At 34.0% G+C, this 24,580-nt stretch overlaps 10 protein-coding genes and 2 pseudogenes across 12 annotated transcripts, besides 2 other annotated features; 4 read left to right on the plus strand and 8 right to left on the minus strand.

Annotated features, from left to right (window-relative positions):
* Positions 1 to 8,270: part of a mobile genetic element that runs on past the window's edge.
* On the plus strand, positions 918 to 1,724 carry TVAGG3_0652980 (KilA, N-terminal/APSES-type HTH, DNA-binding family; the record flags this gene model as incomplete). Its single annotated transcript, XM_051241696.1, has 1 exon — positions 918 to 1,724. One exon carries the CDS (start codon positions 918 to 920, stop codon positions 1,722 to 1,724), a length of 807 nt encoding a protein of 268 aa, XP_051088283.1.
* On the minus strand, positions 2,191 to 3,066 carry TVAGG3_0652990 (protein of unknown function, DUF4106 family; the record flags this gene model as incomplete). The annotated part of the gene is made up of 1 exon (XM_051241697.1): positions 2,191 to 3,066. The coding sequence occupies one exon, from the start codon at positions 3,064 to 3,066 to the stop codon at positions 2,191 to 2,193; it is 876 nt and encodes a 291-aa protein (XP_051088284.1).
* Positions 4,419 to 5,244, minus strand: TVAGG3_0653000 (annotated as a pseudogene). Its single transcript has one exon. A coding segment is annotated over exon 1 (826 nt).
* Positions 5,273 to 6,066, minus strand: TVAGG3_0653010 (uncharacterized protein; the record flags this gene model as incomplete). Its single annotated transcript, XM_051241698.1, has 1 exon — positions 5,273 to 6,066. A coding segment is annotated over one exon (794 nt), but the record flags the coding sequence as incomplete, so codon positions are not given.
* TVAGG3_0653020 (uncharacterized protein) lies at positions 6,714 to 6,823 on the minus strand (the record flags this gene model as incomplete). The annotated part of the gene is made up of 1 exon (XM_051241699.1): positions 6,714 to 6,823. A coding segment is annotated over one exon (110 nt), but the record flags the coding sequence as incomplete, so codon positions are not given.
* A 128-nt stretch (positions 8,271 to 8,398) lies between the features above and the next one.
* Positions 8,399 to 8,824, minus strand: TVAGG3_0653030 (uncharacterized protein; the record flags this gene model as incomplete). Its single annotated transcript, XM_051241700.1, has 1 exon — positions 8,399 to 8,824. A coding segment is annotated over one exon (426 nt), but the record flags the coding sequence as incomplete, so codon positions are not given.
* A 471-nt stretch (positions 8,825 to 9,295) lies between these two features.
* Positions 9,296 to 10,157, minus strand: TVAGG3_0653040 (protein of unknown function, DUF4106 family; the record flags this gene model as incomplete). The annotated part of the gene is made up of 1 exon (XM_051241701.1): positions 9,296 to 10,157. A coding segment is annotated over one exon (862 nt), but the record flags the coding sequence as incomplete, so codon positions are not given.
* A 1,052-nt stretch (positions 10,158 to 11,209) lies between these two features.
* Positions 11,210 to 12,073, minus strand: TVAGG3_0653050 (protein of unknown function, DUF4106 family; the record flags this gene model as incomplete). Its single annotated transcript, XM_051241702.1, has 1 exon — positions 11,210 to 12,073. A coding segment is annotated over one exon (864 nt), but the record flags the coding sequence as incomplete, so codon positions are not given.
* Positions 12,074 to 19,425: 7,352 nt separating this feature from the next.
* Positions 19,426 to 19,668, plus strand: TVAGG3_0653060 (serine threonine-protein phosphatase family; the record flags this gene model as incomplete). The annotated part of the gene is made up of 1 exon (XM_051241703.1): positions 19,426 to 19,668. One exon carries the CDS (start codon positions 19,426 to 19,428, stop codon positions 19,666 to 19,668), a length of 243 nt encoding a protein of 80 aa, XP_051088290.1.
* Positions 19,669 to 19,672: 4 nt separating this feature from the next.
* On the minus strand, positions 19,673 to 20,521 carry TVAGG3_0653070 (uncharacterized protein; the record flags this gene model as incomplete). The annotated part of the gene is made up of 1 exon (XM_051241704.1): positions 19,673 to 20,521. The coding sequence occupies one exon, from the start codon at positions 20,519 to 20,521 to the stop codon at positions 19,673 to 19,675; it is 849 nt and encodes a 282-aa protein (XP_051088291.1).
* A 450-nt stretch (positions 20,522 to 20,971) lies between these two features.
* Positions 20,972 to 24,580: part of a mobile genetic element that runs on past the window's edge.
* TVAGG3_0653090 lies at positions 21,473 to 22,342 on the plus strand (annotated as a pseudogene). The gene has a single exon. A coding segment is annotated over exon 1 (870 nt).
* TVAGG3_0653100 (phage tail repeat-like family) lies at positions 24,122 to 24,487 on the plus strand (the record flags this gene model as incomplete). The annotated part of the gene is made up of 1 exon (XM_051241705.1): positions 24,122 to 24,487. A coding segment is annotated over one exon (366 nt), but the record flags the coding sequence as incomplete, so codon positions are not given.

A 24,580-nucleotide genomic window follows, 5' to 3' on the forward strand; every position in this document is an offset into this window, starting at 1 on the left:
ACATGTACGATGAAGTCTTGACAAAACATGTACGATGAAATCATGAAAATTCAAGAGGTTAGAAAAGAGGGTAGAAGACAGGTTAGATCTAACCTTCTACCCTAAAATATATTTTTGTCTGATTTACGCTCATTACGATGAAGAAGTCTTGACAAAACATGTACGAAGAAGCCTTGACAAAACATGTACGAAGAAGTCTTGACAAAACATGTACGAAGAAGTCTTGACAAAACATGTACGATGAAGTCTTGACAAAACATGTACGATGAAATCATGAAAATTCAAGAGGTTAGAAAAGAGGGTAGAAGACAGGTTAGATCTAACCTTCTACCCTAAAATATATTTTTGCTGAAAAATGACCAAATTTCATGAATTTCCTTAAGATAGAAAAAATAACGCTAATTTTTTATAAAATTTGACGAAGTGAACATTAACACTTCGTCAAAAAATAACAGTTATCTAATGAAAAAGTGTCATTTTTTTGTATTTTTTTGTATAAAAGATATGATTTCAGGGATTTTTTTGACGAAGTGTCAACCTTCACTTCGTGTCATAATGTAAAAATAACGTTTACCATGTAAAACGCTTGTGAAAAAACAGGTGAAAAAACAGGTGAGATCGCACCTCTTCACCTAAAATATATTTTTGCTGAATTCAGCACAAAATTCTGAGTAAAATGGCATAAGATTGCTACCCTCGAAAAACCTAGGGTAGAGATTCCGTATGAAAACAGTGAAGAACAGCGAGTACGTAAGAAAACGTAGTCGCCAAAACTCTATGAAAACAGTGAAATTTCTCTAGACCGACTTTTTTCGGTCTTGCATAAAACTCATGAAAACAGTGAATTTCCTTAAGATAGAAAAAATAAAGTTAGTTTTATTTTTATTTATTTTTTTATTTTGTATGTAAGGACAGATATGTCAACATCAGAGAACACAACAACTGCTATCGTTCATGAAGCCATAAATGAAGAATACGAGTACATACAGTTTAACAAACAACTCCGTCTCATTCGTTCAGTCAAAGATGACATGTACCAAATGCAAAGTATTTTGAATGCTCTTCGTTCTACAAAGCAAGCACATCATTGGTTTGAAAACCAACAGACAAAAGAACTTTTAGAAGAATTTCCTCATATGTTTGCGACCCGAGGAAAACCGCGGGTCGAGATTCCGTACGAAAATCGTAAAAATTTGCTAAATGGTTTGAGAGGCTGGTATGTACATAGACTTATTGTAAATGCTGTTGCAATGTGGGCTTCACCTCGTTACGCTTGTTATATTTTCATGATGTTAGATGAAATTCATAGACAAGAACGTGAAGAGATGGAAAACAAGCTTGAAGCAAAAGACAAAAGCATTCAGAAAAGAATACCACGTTCGGTACCAAAAGGTAAGGAAAAGAACTATAAGTATATGATTTATACTGAAGAGATGGAAAATGAAGAAGATAAAGATATGGTTATGTTGCATTTAGTCAGAAGAAACAACAAAAGCTTTTACGACCTTGCTAAGATTTACAAATCTGACAGAAATTGGTTCTATCGCGAAAACTTACCGATTTCAATGACCCCAAATGAAGATGTGAAACAAATAGTTCAAGATACGTTACTTCAAACACACTATGATATTAAAGGTTGTACAATACTTACATTCAAAGAAGATTTGTCATTGTTAAAGGAAAAAATAACAGAGTATTTTGACAACTTCAAACAAGTAGAGTAGATGAACCATTTATTTTTCAAGCTTGACTTCAGATGGCTCAGGTAGCTCTATAAAGTAAATTGCCTTGTCAAATCCTTCTGGCATTCCGAGTCCTTCCTTCCGACAGGAAAAAATTTTCCTTCCGACAGGAAAAAAAATTCCTTCCGACAGGAAAAAATTTTCCTTCCGACAGGAAAAATTTTTCCAGTTGTCCGTCCGTAAACCATTCAAATTTTCGAAAATTGAGAACTTTTTGGTCGAACTTCAGGAAAAGTTTTTCCTTCCGACAGGAAAATATTTTCCCGACAACTGGAAAAGTTTTTCCTTCCAACAGGAAAAGTTTTTCCCGACAACAGGAAAAGTTTTTCCTTCCGACAGGACACAAAACGAATGTCCCACGTTCCACCAACCGAGTCCATTCCCAAACCAGAAGAACCGACAGACCCAGCACCACAACAGACTTACTAAGACTAAACACTTAGATTTTTCAAGCTTGACTTTTTACAATTTGAACTTTGTTCGCGTAGATATGAATTCTGAAAGAAGTATGAGGGTCTTGTATGACTTTATACTTCTCCCATAGTTCATATCTGTCAAACTTACCTGCCATGGACTCTTTCATAAGTTCCATGAAATCGTCTTCGGACAATCCGGGGAAAAGTATAATGTCAGTAAGTATTCTTTTAACATCCTTACTTAAACTCTTTGCTGTCTGTACACAAATGACAACTGAGATGTTAAAGTGTCTGAGCTTCTTAAGAATTCGACACATATCTTGTTCTCTATTCTTAAGCAAAGGATGAGAAGCAAAGTCATCTAAGATAAGAAGACACCTATGAGGGTATGTCTTCCAATCGTAAGATTGCAATTTCTTCGAAATGTATTCTATCTCTTTCTGTTTGTTTCTGAAGTGTTTCTTCTCTAATATTCTCTGCATTTCCTCATTGGGGTCTTTGAACTTAGAATTTATATACTCATTTATAGCATTGTACTTCAAAACTCTTCTTTGGTACTTCTTTATCCAATCTAACAACTCAGTATCCTTTATACATACTAACTTAGACTTCTTTATAATATCTTTGAACGAATTGACGGTTTGGTCAAATTGACCAGAAGTACTACAAATGACAACTAACTCATAGAATGGGTTCTTCTCATCTAGTTCTTGTTGTTGTGCAGCCATTTTAAGATAAGTGAAAGTCTTACCCGACCCAGGTGGTGCAATTAGACCTGTTATACCATTCTGAGCAAATAAGAACTTGTCATGTATAGGCTTTATCTGAGCATTTTCTAACTTCCTCTTGTTCTTGTTTAAAACATTCTCAAATTTCTTGTCAATGTCAGCAAACTTTTTTTCTAACATATTTTTAGAAAAATTAAAATTTTTATCTTTTAGAAAATGTCTAGCGATTTCGCTATCTATATTCGAGACAAGCTTTTCGACAGCAAAACATCTGTCGACCATAAAATCTTACATAGTGTAAACAAGAAAGGGAATTTGTTCTAAAGTTCTGTTTGGGAATATGACAAAGAACCATAAAACATTAAGCAGAGCAGTCTTAAAATTTGTCAATGACAGACTTGTTGACAGAGATGACGCCGAGAAAGATGAAGTCCAACAAAAGTTCTTAGAATGCAAAGAAGACACATGCGCTGTTCTTGAAGATGAAATAGAAAACAGAATAGAAGAGCTATTAAAGGACAAAGAACTTTTACATAAATATGTTGCGCCAAATTTGACATAACTCCACCAGAAAAGAAGAAGAAAGAAAAGAAAGAAAGAGAAAGAGAAGAAGAAAAAGAACCTGAACCAGTTCCAGAGAAAAAGAAATTTGACATGTAAAAATAAAATTTTATTTTTAGAACATTTCTGGGTCAATGTCAATGTTCTCTTCCTCTTTAGGAGCAAACACTGGCTTAGACTCTAAAATCTTTTTACCCAATTTACCTTGAACTTCAAACTTTTAGACTCATAATATTCATAGTCGTCTGCTTTCTTTGGTTCATAAGGTATAACAAGTTTGTATGCTTTGCCTTCTTTAAGGTTTGAGAACCTTCTGTCAAAACTTTCTTTGACTGCTAACAAACCTTCTATGTCTAAGTCTTCAAATTTCGCACCATTTTTAGTCACAATAGCAAAACTTAACTGGTTCGATGTTCCAAACTTTGCTGAATGAAGACTTTTCAAAATGGTAGAAGTAAACATTCAAATATGTGAATGGTCTAGTTCTTCTTTAAGTCCTGACATGTACTTGTTTACTGAGATGAATTTCGTCATCTTTTCTATCGGATAAAAAAAATTTTTTTAAAAATTTACTCAGAAAAAATTTTCTTTGTATATACACCATTCTGAACGTCTAAAAGACTTTTGACATTTGCCAAGAATGTTCGTTTAGACGCTGTCATATAACCATATTCTTGACAATATTGTTTATACGAATCGTACAATGACCTTTCATCTAATGACACAAAGTCAGTTTCATCTATGAACAGTTCATATACACTCTTGTTTGCTTCTAACAATGTTTGTCTCTCTTCGGTATGTGGAATTTGTCTTGGATTGAACTTTGAAATATCTAATGTCATAAATATGAGAACAAGTGGTTGTAAAAGTCAGATGTCAAAGTTTCTGCTAAGTCGTCAAAATATTCTGTATCTTGCATATGAGAATCTGACGTTCTGACAACTACATATCTTCTGTCAGAACTTTCTAACTTCATCGGAACAGTATTGTTTGAAACCATAATGAAGTTTGCAACATTTTCACAAACTCTTTGGTCTTTATATTTTTTCAACAACTCCAACTTTGTCTGTTATAAGACTCTTCAAAGCATCTGAGTTCAAAACTTTTGTTGTATCTATACTTTGAAGTTCATTGCAAACTATAAGTTTCATATTCTCTATTGAGAGTTAAATTTACCGCAGATGTTTTCTAAGTTTGTCATATTAGGGTTCGAATAGCCCTCTAATAGTTTGCATAAGATATCTGTAAAGAATGTGTTCTTACCAGTTCCTTGTTTTCCAATTATAATGAGAGCAGTTTCATTTTTAGCACTTGGATGTTGTAAGATGTTTGCAAACCAACATAAGATATACTCATAAACCTTTTCGTTTCCATTGCATATAATTTCTTTGACATGGTCTAACCAAGCTTCTATAATATTTTTTCCATTCTACTTGTTCATATTTATATCCAGTGAAGATAGAATAGAAGTTTGGAGAAGGTGTATAAAACTTTATACCTCGAACTGAAAAATCTTCTAACTTTGACAATAAGATATCCCAAGCATCTAACATCTTCATTCCAACTTGTCCAACTTTTATTTCTTAAGTTTCTGTCTACATTCTTGTTCAGAAACTATTGTTGCTCTTGGTTTGTTAAAGACACATCCCATTCTTTCATAACATAACATTCTGGGGCAGAGTCGACATAAATGACTAAACGTTTCAAATTCTCGACTGCTTTGTTATAGTCTCGAAATGGACACATATTTCTGAATGCTTGGAAGTCATAAAAATCTGAAACATCTATTCTGTACATTTTTATAAAAATAAAAAAAATATTTTTTTTATTCTTGACTTTGTTGTTGCATTTGTTGCTTTTGTTCTGAGCTATTTGTTGTTGAAGTTGTTCTTGTAATACAATACTTTCACCAGTTGCATCTTCCAATTCGAAACTTTCTGCCGTCATTGACAAATACATAGGACATAAAAGTTTTACAGGAACAAAGTTTGCGTCAACTAATGTCAACGTTATACTTGCCAAAGTGTTTGAGTTCACTAAGGTTGAAAATTCTGCATTCGAATGAACAATAGGCAAACCAGCAGAGAAAGTATTGTTTATACGCATAAGTATCTTTTGGTCATAATAGTTTCTGTCGACATTCGAATAACACTTTGAACCTAAGTTTGAAACAATATATAAGATTGGTGTGCTTAATGTCAATGGAATAGACATTCCTTGTATGACACCTTTTCCTGTTATAGGAAACTGTTGGTAGTAAAAACCAGAAATAAGTTTTGTATTATAGCTCATATCGTTTATAGTAAACTCAGTCGGACATCCAAACATAATGAAACCTGCTCTAGTTGCAGCACATGTTACACCCGTACTTAAAGTATTAAATAAGTCAACAAAACCTGTTGGTGGTATATCTGAGTAAGTATCTTCAAAGGAGTATTTTTTACCATTCACAACAATAAAGTCTTCTGGTGTCAAAAGAGCAAAACAGGCTTTAGTCGTCATTGTGTTTAAGGTTAGTTTACAATATCGTCCTTGAGGACTTTGTAAGTTTGTTGTTATAGAATTATATGACTCAGGGTTTTTAGTCGTAATAGTATAAACCATTATATCTTCTGCCATTTATATATATTTAAAAGTTTTTCTGAAAGTGGAGAAGAACTTCATCTAAACTTTCACATGGCGTTTCTTGAAGTTCTCTGTCTAAGAAGTTCAAATATTTTGTAAAGACATAGAACTTTCCTTTGTCTACACGAACAAACAAAACAGGGTCTTTCATATCGTTCAAAAGTGTGTAAAGTCCTTTACATGAAATAAAGTCTATATTATTTTTCTTCAAACATCTTTCAAGAAGTTTTGACATTTTTACTTAGCAAATAAATTTTAATGAAATGTTGTGGTCGTCAAATATTTTTATGACGTCTGGGAAACTATACTTTAAGTTCAACGTTTCACCTCCTTTCATAACGTATATCTTGTCAATGACATTATATGAAACACCACAGCAACTAATGTCGGGTTCTATTTCTTTGATGTTTATATCGTCTGCCTCTGTCAAAAGTTTCAATAGTTCTTTCAAAACTTCATGAGGTGCAATGACATATGAGTTCACTTTACAGGGTTGTGTTCGACCAAGTTTAACATTATACTTAAAGCTTGACAAATCTTCTCCTGAGTTTGAAGTTTGTCTTTCAGTTGTTGGTAGTCGTTTCGAATATCTGCAACAGAACTTAAGTCTCTGCTAACTTCAGGATATGTTGGTTGTTCTTTTACAGGAACAATTGTATACCATCTTCGTCTTCGTATGGTTTCCCCACTTCAACATCTCTGTCTTTGACATTGACAACAACACTTTGACTGTTTGTTTGAGTTGGTGAATTTAACTTCACATCTGCCACCGCCATTAAACCTTTTGAAACACTCACGCTTCTATTTTTCGGAAATGACATTTTACTTAGAATAAAAAGATGGACGTATTCGATATCTCTTTGAATTGAAGCAAAACAAAGTTTACACACACAAACAATACAAATACATTGACAGAATAGTTCTTTATACAAACAATGGAAAATGTTATAGAATAGCAGTCTTTGCTGAACCTAAATATTTTCATAAAGCAAAGAAAGTTGGTATAACTGAAATGGTGAAAGTTCTTGAAGCAGACAAAAATATAACTTCAAAACTTACAGATATTTCTAAAGGAAGTTTATACAATATTATGTCAAAACTGGCGTACTGTCAATATTTGACGGAGAGAAGTCAGTTCAAGAACAACTTACTGACCTGCTGCCAAAATCTGCTCGATGGAAGCTGTCGTTATGCCAATCTGAGGAGCCCCAGCAGGTTTCATCGAACGAATCTTCAAAAGAGCATCTTCCGTGAAAAGTGCTATTGGTTTTGTAAACTTCTTTGCTCTCAATTCATATGGACCGTCTCTGTCACCAGTATATTGTATTTGTACAGTACCAACAGTTGAAATACCACCCATAAAGTCTTCTGAGTCAGCAAATGGAATGCCAAGCCAAAAGTTTGAACGGTCTCCATTTGTATATTGAGTTTTTTGACCTCCTGTATGAGTCCATACTTTCACATATGGCATAATAGAACTTTGCATTTCAGGGTTAATGGTTGTTGTGAAGTTGTTGTTAAAGTTCATAGCATCTAATGTCAAGTTGTATGACCTCATATCCTCAACTGTAGAATATTCTTCTCTTGGATAATATTTGCCATCTATGTTTATATGATATTTAATACCGGGTTGTAGAAACAAGAATAGTCATTTATAGTTCGTCTGAACAGTACAAACATAGTATCTGCATGTTTCATTGCAGTTGTTAAAGCAATATCTGTTCTTGCACCTGGTCAGCACTTTGGTTTCCAACTTCACCTGCAAAGTCTTTGACAGATATTTGGTGTATAGGGAACATAAGTGGAACTGCAATATATTTGGCAGCTAAAGCATTTGAAATATCTGGGTCCAACATATAGACTGCAAGTCTGCTTTCTATTCTCTTGCATTCAAATTTTTCGCATGTGAACTTAACTGGGTCCCAAGCAGTTCCAGTAGCATTGAAATAATAGTTTACTTCATTGTTGAAGTTTGAGAAACCAAAGTCTAAGTCAACTTTGTCTTTGCAAAAGTCGGCGAATGACGTTTTATTTGTTCCCATTACGTCTGTAAGAGTGAATGGGTCTTGTGTTGGTGCAATGACTAAGTTATTTTTGCTTGGAGTAAGTTCAATAGAAATTTTTCCTGCCCAGTTTGGCAAGTATCTTAAAAACCTGAAGATGAGGAAAGATGACAAAGGAACTCTAAGTTTCAGTTTTACTTTGTTACTGCTGCTGCAGTTTTGTCCAGAAAGGTTAACATAAACTCCTGGAACGTTAGGTCAAGTCTTCTTATTTTCTCAATAGTTGCATACTGGTCTGTTTGTTCTCTAGCTTGTGGTTGTACTGAGTTTCTCAAAGCGAACCATTCATAGTTTGCCCATGTTACTGTTTGAACTAAGTCAGAGTTAGAATATATCTTATATCCCATGAAAACTTCTGGAGCATATTGGTATCCGACATAGAAAATTCCATTGCAACCTTTCTTGTCAGACAACTTGGCAGAAGGTTTTATTTCAATGTCTTGTTCCACGTATAAGAATGAGTTGTCAATAGAAATAATATGAAACCTGTCGCAAGCAATATCTACTGTTGTTGAAGAACCTTCACCAAACTCACCTACGTTTCCATAAGAAACAGCAGTTGTATATTCGTAAGTTCCAGGAACTATTTCTGACCTTCTAATGGCATTGTCGCATTCGTTATACCATTCGGAAACATTTCCGTTCATGGCATCCAAAACTGTTGGCGTTATATTCTGAGCGGCGTACATTTCATATGGGTAAAAATATAGAATAGTTGAATTTATTTGTCATAATTGTTTCGTACCAAGCTTTACTTTCTTCCTGACTGAGTTTTTAACTCTTCTTTTTCCTTCATTGCCACTACTTTCACTAGATGAAGTTACTTCTTCACTACTTTCACTTTGTTCTACTCTTCTTCTTTGGTGTCGCTTTTGGTAACTTGCCCTCTGCTTCAAGTCGTTGCATCTTTGCCTCATGTTCACCTAGTATGTTGTAAATTTCCCATGTCCTTTTTGCCTTTGGGCTCTGGTCGCCCATCTCAGGTAACCTATATCCTAGAAAGATTTTGTCATAGTTTGTATTTGAGTCTTCGCGTATTGTTTGCATGACTCTTTCCTGAGTTTCCGGTTCAAGCTCTTCAAACAGAGCTTGTCCATATGGAATAAGCTCGTTTCCAAATATATGTTTTTGTAGCCATTCTGGTTTTCTTTCCATGTTACCAATAATATCTTTTGTGAATGGGAAAGCTTTTACCCAATGTTTCAGTCTTGCGTCATTTATTTCTGTAGTTGGTTTTATTTTGTCAAGGAACATGTTTTTCAATACTAACATTTCATTTGGTACTGTCCATTTGAGTTTTCTTAAATATTCATCCCTTCTCGGTTCATTGTCTGCAAAGTAAGTTTTTATGACATTTTGTAAACTTTCGTTTGCAAGGTCATGTACAATAGGTTCTCTTCCTTCTCTCTCCCTAACTTTCTTTCTAAACTCTTCACCAAATATACCATCTCTATGGTTCTGTGTAGTTCTTTGAGATAAATGTTCTAGAACGTCAGGTGTTATATTTCCATCAGCCATGTTCATTTCATACTGGTCCAAAATATCTGCATGTTTCATATCTTTCAATGGCATTAAAGCCGCGCTGAAAATACCAGCTATATCTGGTTCACCATTCACTTCCATTGCGTCTACAACTTCTTGGAATTGTGGTTGTAAGTTTATGAACCACCTATCCGGATTAGCTTTATGACCCCATCTCATTGTAGTTCCATAGTCTGCAGAAACAAAAGTAGGTTTGTTTCCATATTGGTTAGGTTCTGAATGAACTTTAAACAATGTTTCATTTCTATATGTTTTGTTGAAATTTAACCTTTTATTTTCACCGAGTTCAGCCAAAGATTGAACGTTATATGGTCGTAAGTAAAAAGGATTGTTGTATTTGCGTACACTTTCTTTCAGTACTTCCATTCTATGCTGAATATTTTCATCTGATGTTGGAGTCTTTTGTATGTCGGCGAACATTTTTCGATATTCTTCTACTATGTCAGCCGAATTTTTCTTAGACTCTTGGAAAGATTCCATATTCCCGCATACACTTGTTGAGGGTCAAGATTTTTCGGCTGTTCCAAATCTTCATCTAGTTCTGTGAAGTTAGTTTCCAAAGGAGGGACTTGTTCGTTTCCTTCAGGCTCTTCTAGCTGTTGTTGCTGAACTATTTCTTCCATGTCTGGTTGTATCTGAACTTCTTCCTGTGGAGTTTCTTGTACCTCATCTGCTGGCATTTCATATATTCCGAGACCGTTTTTAAAAAGTTCCCTATTAAGTCATCCGGACTCATAAACCTTTCTTCTTTCGTTCCGTCTCTATTTTTTACGCGTTTCATGAAGAGAGTTGAATTATCATTTAGCTCTGACACCAAATATCTCGGAGTAAATTCAGTCATGTCATTTGGATGATATGCTATTAAATCATATCCCTTAGCGAGCTTGTATTTTCCAGGTTTGAAATTATATCCCATTTGTGCTGAACCATAAGCTAAATAGGTTCGGGTCAGTATTTCCTTCCTTGAACTTTCTAATAGCTTCTTTATATCTGTCACTAAAGTCAAGAGTATCTGGGTAACCATAATTTTCCTTAAGCATTTTTAAGAATTCTTGGTTTCCTTGTTCTCTACTTCTTTTATGTCCTTGCTCTGTTTGTGGTTGTTGTTGTGCAGTGTTTTGAACTGTTGGTTGCTGTGCAGGGTTTTGAACTGTTGGTTTTGGTTGTTGTTGTTGTGCTGGATTTTGAACTGTTGGTTGTTGTGTTGGTTTTGGTGCATGCCTGTGTCTGTGTCCATGTGACGATGTAAATGTTTTAGGTAGTCCTGGTGCAGGTGCTTCTCTTGGAGGGTTTGGTGGTATATAAGTTCCACCAGCTGGTATATAAGTTCCACCAGCTGGCACATATGTTCCATCTGCAGCATAATGTCCTACCTGACTTTTCGTTCTTAAGAAAGCATTTACTAGGTCTGTTTTGGTCTGTTGTAACTCTTTTTCTTGACTTTCCACAACAGTTGCTCTAACGGCGTCATAGGCACTTTGAACTGCCTGTCTCGTTGCTGCATCTGTTATTTTCGTCATATTTTGTGCTACTTCTCTTAACTCTTTGTCGAAACCTTCAGACTTCAGTTTCTTTCCAGATGAGAAGTCGTTCACTAGTTTCACCTTACTATGAAGAGCTTCGAAGGCGTTCTTAAAGTCAGCATTCATTAAAGCTTCATTTGAACTGTCTTCATCCGCTTGTATTTTTGTCCTTATTGACCCTATAAGTTGGGCTGCTTTGGCGTTGGCTTGGGCATCTAACCAGTCATTATTAGCTTTTATATATTCTGAGCTTTTCATTGCCTTTTGCATGGCTGCGTCGTTATTTTTACTTTCTTGTGCTAAGTTTTCATACTGTACGGTTTGGTTTTGCAACTGTAAAAGTTTTTCTGCCTTTACATTTGCTTCAACTTCTTTTTTATACTCATCGCTATCCATATATGTCTTCAGGGCTTTTTGTTTTATTTCTTCATCTTTCAGTACTTTATATTGAGTAGTATGGTTTTTCAAATTTATAACATCTTGTTCCATTTTTGCTACTTCTGCTGCTTTTTCTGACACTTTTTTCGCATATTCCTCTGTACTTAGTTCTTTCAGTTGTTCTTCTTTCTTCTTTTTCTCTACGTTTAACTCATTTAGTTTCTTTGTGTGTCTGTCATATTCTAGTTTCTTTTCGTTTTCACTTATTTGTTTCTGTATGTCTATGTTTGACTTTTTGACATCTGTTATTTGATTTTTGAGTGAACTCAAATTCATTTGACTTTGAGGGTTATAAGCTGTTCCGTCTGCAGCTCCACCATAGCCTGCCATTTTCGCTAAAAGTGCCGCTCTTAAACCTCCACTCTGTGCACCAATAACTCGGTTTAAAAGCATAGGGTTGCTTGACATTTGTTGCAACATAGTGGGGTCATTCATCATTTGTTGTTGCAACTGTTGTTGTGGTGTCAGTTTTACTATTGGATGTTTCAATGCTCTCTTCCTCTTACGTATATTCTTACGTAGCTTACGTGGCATTTTAAGTGAAGTTAAAAAGCGGTTTTTGACAGATGTTTATATGACACTTTTTGTTCAGCACAAAAAACTACTCGGTCAAAGTGTTGTCAGTTTTGTAAAATAACCGTCCTATCTTGTTTTAAAATGGAGAAAAGGCTTCTCAAAGTATACTTCCTTGGAACGCCTGTAACTTTTCCTGTAGCGACGATAGACCCTTACTTGTCCGGACAAAGTTATACTATTTTGAGTGCTCTACAAAAAAGTCAACGGCGACGACTCTCAAAAACTTTTTATGGGCTAGAGGGCGCAACGCGCCTGGAAGGCCATCCCAAGAAAAAAAAAAAAAAAACTTCATTATACTAAACATCTTCAGGGCTAGAGGGCGCAACGCGCCTGGAGGCCCCACTACCCTTTTTTTTTTTTAATGATGAATAAATATGATTGCTTTAGTCAATCATAAAAACTAATTTAAGTTTAAAATAATGAAAGGATAATTTGATCGTTTTTTAAAATACAATTATTTTTGATGATTTGCAAGAATCTTTGAAAAGAATATAATATAGGTTCTATTTTTGTAAAATTTATCCAAATCATGTATTACATAAATTACGATTAAAACGATGAAAGAACCAAAAAGTGTGTTTTATGTTTTGTTGTTGCGTGTTGGATGCGGGATCCTGTTATTTCCGAAATCGACAAAAAATTTGGAAATTTAATTTCCGAAATCGAAATTATATTAATGTTTTTAATATTCTTATATCAAAAGGATTAAAGTTCATTAAGAGAAAAACAATTCTTCTTCTTCAATCTATTGGCGCATTTATTTCTACACGCCAATAAGGAAGGGAAAATTATAAGACACCATGGTGTCTTCAAAACGCTAATTTTTGATATTTTTAACAACCCTACTGAGGATTTTGGGAAAAAGTTTTTACATGAACATGTGTATATTATATGAAGTATATTGATAAGGTAAAAATCAAATTTTATTGCATATTCATCGAGAAAATAAACTAACGAATCCCTCAAAATTGAGAGGGTAATCCTCCTCCTCTCAAATAAACGTACATACGGGTGCACCCTTAAATCATTGTTAAAATGCTAAAATATTAATTTAGATATAATTATGTTATTATATATTCTAAAATTACAGCAAAATTGAAATGTATTTGAGACATGATTTTACATGACACAAAGAATTTTGTATCAAGAATTGTAATAATAAGTCGTCCGTTCCCTGTCCAGATTCCAGGCATATGTTCAACTTCTGTGAAAAGATATTCACTATGCAAATCAAATGCATATGGTTTGGAATCAATTAAATTATAAAATTCATCTGATGCAGTAATATTTCCTTGAGGGATAATTGCATCTTTCGTCAATGCAAATGAAGATCCTCCTGAAGCACCTGAATAACCGTTTTGAGCAGAAAAACCGCCAAACCACCCACCACCAGCACCAGCTATATCAGTATTTGAGCTACTCTTAACGGATAGAGAGTTATTTGGTGGTGGTTGTCCAAATCTGGCAGCTTCTCCTTGGCCAAAAGAAAATCCAAATGTTGAATTTGCAAGATACGAGTTACTCATGACAGAATTTGCAAACCAACCTTGTGCAGTTAAATTTCCTCCTGCACCACCACTGCCATCATCTGATTGACTATCATCACAACCACCACCAGCACCGCTCACAAGAACACGATGCCATAGATCGTTTTCATGAAATTTGACAGCGGTTTGACCACCTCCACTCCCCGATCCAGATGGAAAGTTAGCAGAGCTTCCTCCACCATATCCACCTGGTTGCATATTTGCTTTCTCAAAGCAATCTTTTGTTTCGCGGTTATTTGTTTTATGTCCAAATGAACCTTTGCCTCCGATTGTTGCAAATGATGTCAAAGAGTGCTGAATGAATATTTTTCCTGAAAGGTAGCCGCCAGCGCCACCAAGACTATAACTTTGGAAGCACTCTGCATTGCCCCCAAGAAGGGAAACAATTTGCGATGGAATGCAATTTCGGTTTTCATCTCGATAGGATGAGACTTTGCCTCTGGATGACCCACCACTTGCACCATATAATTCAAATTTGTATGTCCCTGGAGACAAGTGTATAATATAGTCTGTACAAACAGACGTTGAATTGCAAGGATAATCAAAAATATACTTTCGATCATTATGTGTAACATTAATAGCTGCTCCAGATAAAGATTTATCTTCTAATTCATAAGAAATCAATCATTCGAAATCGAATTTTTCGAAAATATATAATTATGGCAAAATTAAACAAGCATAAATACAACTATCTAGCAAACCATTTATAAAATAAAACTTTTATTTATTTGATGTTAATGTAACCTAGTTTAGATAAGCATCTATCAAGAATCAGAGACACCCATCACCTTCGTATTATATGGATCAGATAATATCCAAATTGGTGATGGGATCAATCCATGTATCTCTAAAAGTTACAGAGGAGAATTAACAATTCCTTCATCAATTGACTCTAAACCGGTTACTATCCTTGGAAATAATTCATTCAATGGATGTACTCTTTCTATGTTAATACTACCAAAAAGTCTTACAACAATTGGAAAGTATTGTTTCAATAGTTTTACAATCAACGAATTATACATTCCTGAAGCAGTAACAACAATAAAAGGTCAAGCATTTACATACTCAAACATACAATTTGTTAATTTTTCATCTTGTAAATTTCAATATTTCACCGATAGCTATCATTTTTTCTTTTCAACGGCGGAACATGTTATATTACCTGAAACACTGATAAGAATTCCAACCCACATGTTTTATTATACGAGATTGAAAAATATCACGTTACCTCAGGCATTGGAAACCATAGATAGTGGTGCTTTTGTCTTCTGTCTTTACCTTGAAGAATTCTTTTCTAATAGTCCTAACTTTGTAGTAAAAAATAAAGTTTTATATAATAGCGATTTTACTGTATTAGTTGGATATCCATCAAATTGTTATGAAGACATTCTTGATACTGTAACAGAAATATCATCTGCACGAGGATTTAGTTCATCATCATTTACTCGTTTTACAATGAGGCAAACAATATCAAAAATTGGTCCATATATATTTAGAGGATGCCAAAACCTTGAGTATGCTGATATAAGTGCATTTCAAGTTAATAGATTATATGATGCAACTTTTTATTCATGTAATAAACTTAAAATATTAATATTACCATCAACAATTCAAACAATAGAACAGTATGCATTTTCAGGTATCGCAGCAAAATTTATTGTTTTGCCATTTAGTTTAAAATCTGTTAGTTATTATTTCCTTGATGGAAGTTATTTCGATGATATCTATTACTGTGGTCCAACTGCAATAAATGCACAAGTTGGTTCATCAAAATCTGTTCGAATACATGTTTCTTCAAATTATCCACCTGATTCAACTCAGTTTTTAAAAAAGGTCATTACGGATCGAAACTTTTCTTGTATAACTGATTTATATGATCCTCCTAAATGTTCCTGCAACCATAACTTTTTAGGAAATCTAATGACTTCTTTTTTATATGTTATCATATTAATATGACTAAAAAATATCTAAATATTGTGTATTATATAAATTTTATGATTCAATCAATCCAAATATTAATGTTGGATTGAAGTAGATTGGAGAAATGATATTACAAGATATAAATAATTTTGAGTCAAGAATTGTAATAATAAGTCGTCCGTTGCCTTCCCAAATACCAGGGATATGAATAACATCTTTGAAGAGGAATTCTGAGTTTAAATTAAATGAATACGGTTTAGAATCAATTAAATTATAAAACTCATCATAAGCAGAAATATTTCCTTGAGGAATAATAGCATCTTTTGTCAATGCAAATGAAGAACCACCGCCTGCACCTCCCGATCCAGACTGAGAAGAAAATCCTCCAAACCATCCTCCACCTGCACCTCCAATATCTGTATTAGTGCTTGTAGGTACAGCATGAGGATGTTTAGTACTTCCATAACGAGCAGCTTCTCCTTGACCAAATGAAAACCCGAATGTGGAATTTGCCAAATAATTTTCGACATAATTTCCGTTAAAGAACCAACCTTGTGCAACAAGATTTCCACCTGCGCCACCACTTCCATCATCTGCATTGTAGTCATCACTTCCCCCTCCAGCACCACTCACTAAAACGCGATGCCAAAGATCATTCTCAATAAATTTGACAGTGGTTTGGCCGCCTCCACTCCCTGTTCCTCTAAAATAATTGGAAGAACTTCCTCCACCACCATACCCACCTGGTTGCATATTTTCTTTCTGGAAATTTTCTTCTTCAGTCATATAACCTGGTTTGTAGCCGAAGACACCTTTACCACCGATGGTAAAATACGACAGGGTAGGATGCTTAAGAGTGATAGTACCTGATAAATATCCACCAGCACCGCCGATACTATCTTGCTGAATGCATTCAGTGTTACCATGCATGAGTCTTACAGTTTCTTCTGAAATACAACTTTTGTTTTCATATCTATATGATGAAACTTTCCCTCTTGCACTACCGCCACTTGCACCATACAATTCAAATTTGTATGTGCCTCGTGGTAATCTAACAACATAGTCTGTGCAAATTGATGTATCATCACAAGGAAAATCAAAAATATATTGACGTCCATTGATACTTACATTCTTACTTGCATTTACATCAGATTTTTGCTGTAATTCATACGAAATCATGCTTTATTTTGCATGATTTTTTTTTGAAAATTTCCATCATCTATATTTTTAAATGATTGGTGTAGGTATCGATCTTGGTACTACATTTTCAAGCATTGCATTCCTTGAAAATGAGACGCAACCAAATGTTGTTGTGATAGATGAAACGTTAGGGTTGTTAGATTCCCGACGATAGGTGTCTTGGAAGATTTGCCTGGTGTCATCATAGTGTCTTTATATCAAAAATTTTATTTTGGAGTTAGTTTTATTGATTTTTCAATAAAAAACATTTCTAAAACAAGAAAATAAAACGATAAAATATTTATATTTTATATAAGGATCTTATATATTTAAAATAAATATCATTTTATTTTTTTCATTGGTGTCTGTCAAACCATAATACACTATTCAAAAATTCAATGTGTCTTGCGGTTTCAAAAGACACCTTCAAATTGAACGATAGCACAGACACTATTGAATTTTACACATTTTATTTAGTTTTTACCCTTTTTATTTTTAAGAATTAATGACTGAAACAGCCGTTTTGCTATGACCTCAATCACTTTTATTTATTATTTTAAATATTATTTAATTTTATTATTTGAATAGGCCAACTTATATTTGAGAAGCTCAATTTGAGACCACTTAATACATTGAAATATCATAAATATTGAAATATTAAAAAGTGTATTTCAAAATATTGAAATTATAAAAATTTATAATACTGAAATTGAGACAAATTAATAAATTCAATGTGTTTTTTGAAATAACTCTCAAATATTATTTTTTTGTTTATTTAATGATGAATAAATATGATTGCTTTAGTCAATCATAAAAACTAATTTAAGTTTAAAATAATGAAAGGATAATTTGATCGTTTTTTAAAATACAATTATTTTTGATGATTTGCAAGAATCTTTGAAAAGAATATAATATAGGTTCTATTTTTGTAAAATTTATCCAAATCATGTATTACATAAATTACGATTAAAACGATGAAAGAACCAAAAAGTGTGTTTTATGTTTTGTTGTTGCGTGTAAAAAAAAAAAAAAAAAGGTAGTGGGGCTTCCAGGGGCTGCGCCCCTTCTAGCCCTAAGAATTTTGCCCAAGACCCAAGAGGAGGACCGAACCCCAGCCGACCAGCCGTTGACTTTTTTGTTTCACTTTTCACAAATTATATATGTTTTCATGTTTTGTCACTTTTCTGTCACTTTTCAGGAAAAAACATTTTTATTATTATATATAAATGAATTTTACAAAACCACCGTTACCGTTCTTTGGAAATAAGAGTAGATGTAAAGATATTATATTGAGAGAACTTAAGAAACTACCGAATGGTCTAACATTTGTAGATTTGTTCGGTGGAAGTTTCTATATATCCCATTTATGTCATACCGTATTTCCTGACTCAAAGATTATATGCAATGACTTCGACAACTATATGGACCGTCTCAAACATATACCAGATACAAACAATATATTGAAAGAGTTAAAAGAAAAGATACCTATAGGTAAGATGGAACGTATACCATTAGATAAGAAAAATATTGTGAGAGAGGTTTTGAAAAAAGCAGAATATATAGACTGGGATAGTATATCTGCTAGACTATTATATAGTGGTTCTATAAGAGTTCATGACATTGAAACACTTATGTCAAAAGTTTTATATCTCAACTATACAAATGTTTTCAAAGAGGACATAGAAAAATATATTGAGGGTATAGAGTTTGTGAGATGTCATTGGACAGATTTGTATGAAAAATATAAAGACAAGGAAAATGTTTTCTTTATAGTGGACCCGCCGTTCTATAACACATGGGATTTTCAATACCAAGTAGACTGGACTTTGAGAGACTCTTTAGAAACTTTAGACGTTTTACATAACCATCCATGCTTTTACTTTACATCCGATAAAAGTGGTTTGGAAACCGTTATGAGATGGTTAGAGGACATACATGACTATGAGTTTATATATGACAAGATAGAATATGAGAGAGGTCCTATAAACTGGAGAAAGTGTCATAACAAAGAAATTTTATTAGTAAGTAAATGTGGTTTGAAATCGGATTGTTAGTTTTAGGTTTTTCCATTGTGTCATTTATTTATTTGACGTGGCAGAAAGATATAGAGAATATGAAGATGAACCAATGCCTGCAAATGTTCAGTATATGTACTCGTAAGAGATATTTTTATCTAATATTAAATGGACGCACAGAACTTAGCGAATGCACAGCAACCTGGACAACCAAACCCAGAGAATATTCCAAATGAAGTTAGAATACAAACTGCAATGGCAAACTATGGTCAAGTGCCAACAGATGTACAAATGCAAACTGCCATGTCAAATGACGCTGCGTTAGGTTTGCCACCATGGTATGCAAATATGAGATGGAAAGAGTTTTATACAAACCCTGAAGTGGGATATAAACAACTTTATGCAGATGACGCGAACACAGGAGTTGACCCAGAATATGTTTTTCTACCAGAGGAGAAACAGAATGTATGAGCTCCAGTTAAAGAATGCTATGGAACTCAACAGGAAACGTAAGAGACTAGGCGGACATTAGATTTTTACATATAGTAAAATGGGTTTCTTCAGTAAGATAGGAAACTTCTTTCGAAATGTTGGAAGAGGTATATGGAATGGAATAAAAACCGTAGGAAGAGGAATTTGGAACGGAGTCAAAAATATTGGTAAAAGAGTAGGTCAGTTTGTTGGTATTATACCTAAAGACCCTGAACCAGAAGAACAAGCTCCTGTTATACAACAGCCTGAACCTGCACCACAGTCTAGTTGGCAACCAAATCCAACACCTCAACCGTATTAAAAAATTATATTTTTACCGTTCGATAGTAGTTGTATATGAAACTAAGTTCTAAGTAAAACGCATGGTATAATGGAATTATTCTTTTTCTTCCATCTGTAGTAAACCATACTTGAAAGTCTGAAATACTTCCACTTGGTGGTTCGTATAACTTTGTAGGTTTTTCGTAAAAGTCATTTGCCAAGCATAAGAAAGAGTTTTGGGCGCCAGAAAATGAAGCATGAACAATAATAGCATCTTGGTCGAAAACATTTTCATATGTTCCATTAGGGTTTTCGACTTCATAAAAGTCTGGGTGTACTGGATATGCTGCAGGCTGATTTAACATCCTCATAAATCTATACCATGCCAAGTTGTTATATTTTGTAGAAATATAAACGTTTTCTCCAAGGTCTTCTATTCTATTGATTTTAACAGTTGCATTTTTCCTGTCATAAATAATATCGAGATGGTATTCTCCCTCGTCAATGTTATACTGTTTTGCATATTCGATATAGATATCGTTTATTTTTTCTTGAAAAGCTTGAAGAGTTGTTTCTAAGTTTACAAGCAAACTAACTTGTAAAAGTTTTCCCTGTTCAAATTTCTCATACATACGTTTTTCTTTGTTATAGTATCGAACTTCAAAACCGACCGTAAATGGGAAACCATGTATGGCTTCTGAAATGAACTTCATTCTACGAAAGCCAATAGCTTTTGTGACAGATGGGTCTCTTAGCCATCTTAATGGGTAGTCAAAACGATAGCCTTCATGCTTTACGGTCTCTGTCTCAAACTTTTGACCGACATTAGTAAAAAGTTCATCTAATGGTTTAGTTGTAGCAACTCTTGAATTTTCTTTTTCTATTGGAAGCATATTTTATCTAGAATAAAAATGTCGAAAGATATTGCTTCCATGAGAGAAATACAACACAACCGACAACTCATTATGCAAGCTCTAAATAAGAACACAACAAACTTTTCAAACTATTCTAAGATATCTGAGTCATTGAAAGAAGGAAACTTAAAACTGACATTAAACCCAATGACAGATGAGTTTCTGTTTCAAGACAATAAGAACCATACTGTCTGTATAAATCCAACAAAAGGAACTTTAAACGAGAAACCTATAAATGAACTTCTTTTGAAAACAGATGTTGACAACAAAGCTGACAAAGAATATGTAGACGATGCAATAGCAAAAGAAGAAGAAAGAGCTAACAATGCTTATGCAACAAAAGAACATACTCATCCTGAACTAGCAGACAAAACATATGTTGACAATAAAATGTCAAGTGAAGTGACGAGAGCTGAAAACGAATATTCTAAAAAGACTCATACACATTCTATATCTGAAATAACAGACTTACAAGAAACCTTAAACAGGAAAAGTGCCGTTGGACATACACATACCATTGCAAATATTACAAACTTACAAGAAACCTTAAACAGGAAAAGTGCCGTTGGACATACACATTCTATATCTGAAATAACAAACTTACAAGAAACCTTAAACAGGAAAAGTGCCGTTGGACATACACATACCATTGCAAATATTACAAACTTACAAGAAACCTTAAACAGGAAAAGTGCCGTTGGACATACACATACATCTTCTGAAATAACAGACTTAAACGTTAGCCTTGAAAATAAAGCAGATAAAACATATGTCAATGAAATATACCAAAGTTTGATAGGAACAAAAAATATTGAAACTATTGTTGGTGACTTTTCTGTCAATGAAGAAAATAAATATTTTAGATGGCAGTTTGTACAGTCCTTAGAAAATGGTACACGGTATAAACTCATTCCGAAAAATAACAATGAAATGTATGTAAGCTATAAAAAGAATAATGGTACACAAGTTAAAGTTCCATTAGACAACAACTGCTACTTAAACTTATATGGAGACGAACAAAAGAAATATTTAAGAGTTTATGAAATGAACAGATATGACATTGCCTGACCCAGCTCCAGCACCATATTATTTATGACTATGGAGATGACGTCAGAACACCACATGTAGATGAACAAAAGCTAACATTATATTTAGATTAATTATAGATATAAAAGATATAATGCAATAGAAAAAACGAGAATAGTATACTATTATGAAGATGACAGAATAAATATTATAGTCAAGATTTTACCTACCTGAAAACATAAGATTATATTATAAAAAAATATTCTGACACAAACCAGAAGAAACCTGAAATAGTTGCACTATATTTTTAAGTTCAAAAGAGACAATCCTATAATGTCTCATATGTTTGATTTAATGAACCCAGTAGGTTCTATTTATACATCTATGGAAGCAAGAGGTCCTCAAGTAATGTTTGGTGTTGGTGCATGGGAACAAATAGTCGACAGGTTTTTGTATTGTGCAAACTCTTCAAAGGAAAACAGGTGGAAGTAAAACGATTTCAGGTGAAAATTTACCTGCACATAGTCACTAATAGATTTAAGTACATCTCAAGCGGTTGGCATAAACATAAATTTGGGATTGGTCAGCAATGACAAAAGGTAAAGGATATGATGTTAAAGACAACGTTCAGTTTGCTATAAATTGTTTCTGGGGTAACACTCGGGAGATGGAAACCATACACATCGCGTTTCGGGATATACGCAAACAACGGGACAAAGTAAAGACTACATGCCACCTTACATGACAGTTTACGCATGGTATAGAATTGCTTAGTCGTCATTTTCAACTTCTTTAGCATATTCGTCAGGAGTTGTCTTATATTTGTTAGGAACTGTCTTTGAAAGTATACCACCTTGAACTTTGACAAGTTTGAAACGAGGTCTGACAATAGTAGTTTTATCTTCTGCTTGCAGTGTGTACATTTGCCATGTTTGCCTAAAACTTCATAATATTCTCTTGTATACTTTCTTCTATTTTTTACGAACACGAATGTGAGTACCTGTCGGGTTCCCATTGTTGTCATAGTCAATAGTATTTTCATATGGGTCGCGTTTAGGTATTTCTATTTTTACTTTGTCACCTTTCTGAAGTTTGAAGCCCGGCATTCTTTCTTGTTTGTCTCTTTTGACTAAATTATTAAATATATAGTCTTTCTCTAAGTCAGGGTTGTTTTTCATTTCTTCAGGGGAGTGGTTTCCCAAACCTTTTTGTTTACGGCTATTGTAAATATTTAAAAACTGTCTCCTTTGCTTGGAGAAGTGTCTATATTGTCGTCATATGACATTTCATTTGCTTCACCACCTTGTGGTTGGTTTAAGTCTCTTAACATTTTTATACAACCGTCAATGACACCAAGAGCAGAATGGTTTTGGTCGACAATGAAATATTGGTTTACATTTTTTGAACGCAGATAGTTTTTTACATCATCTGATTTGAAAGAACTTTCACAGTCAGATGTCAGTTTTGTTGGATGGTATTTGTCAACGAATATTGTCAAAGCTGCTAAGATATCTAAAATAGCTTTGGACTGTAATGGTATGGCTTCACAGTATCTTGTGTTTTGACCGACAAATATTAGCCAGTATGGTGGTCCATCTTCTCTATACCTCGGAATGTTTTCCAAGATATCCATAAACCAAGCATTTGGTGTTGAACTAAAGATTTTTACCATGAGTGCTTTCTTTGTCGCTTTAGAAAACATAGGGGTCCTTGTTTGGATTCGTCATTTTTATCCTATAAGAAATGGGTTATTTGGCGCATTAGCAGGAGTTTGCATCCAGATTTTTGCCCGCAGGGGGAACAATAGCCAGAGGTGTATTTGGAGTTGGAAGGAAGATTTTGAGTACATTAGGTATACTTAAAGAGAAAGCACAACCTATTATACAAACTGTACAGAAAGGTTGGGATGTAGCACGAGATGCAACAAATCTTATTCCAAATCCTGAAACAAGAGGAAAAGTTCAAGGATGGATGGACAATGTAGGAAGACAAGCAGGAAACTATTATAACAAAGCAAATGACTACTATAACCAAGCAGGACACTATATGGACCAAGGTGAAAGATTCTTTAACAGAGGATATAACCATGCACAAATGGGTAAACAATAACCAACCTCAACCGCCTCAAACGTGGGGAATGTAAAGTTTTTTACTGAGATGAAATGAACAATACAGCATTGAGACAAATGGGTTCAAGATGGATTTGTCGGCTTCCAGCAGTTACACAACGTGTTTGTCAAGTTCTTCCTATAACCTCAGGAAGTTTTAGACCGACTTAAAAACCTAAAACAACCAGTTGAAAACAAACCAAACTAAAATTTTTTACTGAGATGAAATGACCGAAGAAGTTGAAACGGTAGATTTGACACCACAAACAAAAAGTTCAGAACCATTGTCAAAACCTGTCAAAGAACTTACGATGAAGAGAAAAATTCAATAATAGAAAGTGCCAGGTCTGGAAATACAAACCCTAACTACAAAGTCACTTTTCATAAAAATGGAACGGCTAGTATCTCAAAAAAGAAACAGACTCTCACAAATAAAATATTGAAGTCTGAAGGAGCTTTCGAGACAACAGATGGAAAAGTTTACTTCACTGACCAACAGTTCATTATAGAACATCTCATTGACTTAGAGTCGAAATATTCTAAACTTTACAACAAACACAAAAAGTTGAAAGGAAAACAAAAACAAATGGCATATGATATTTATGAAGATGTTGACGACACAACTGTTCCTGCAAGTGAAGTAAAGTCAGAGAAACCGAAAAGTGACGAAAAACCGATAGAAGAAGAAAAACCAAAAACTGAAGATAAACCAAAACCAAAGTTTAGTTTGGAAACTAAACCAAGTCAACCTTCATTAGCTGGTATGGGTTGGCGTCAAAGACTTATGGCAGCAGGCGGTTATGTAAAGTAAAGAAAAAATATTTTTTTTCTTTTTATAAAAATGCCCCCATATAGAATGGATAGAAAATCTGCTAGAATAAAAGCAGAGTTGCAAAGATATGGT

Source organism: Trichomonas vaginalis, chromosome III, assembly GCF_026262505.1.
Source record: "Trichomonas vaginalis G3 chromosome III, whole genome shotgun sequence".
NCBI classification, from domain to species: Eukaryota; Parabasalia; order Trichomonadida; family Trichomonadidae; genus Trichomonas; species Trichomonas vaginalis.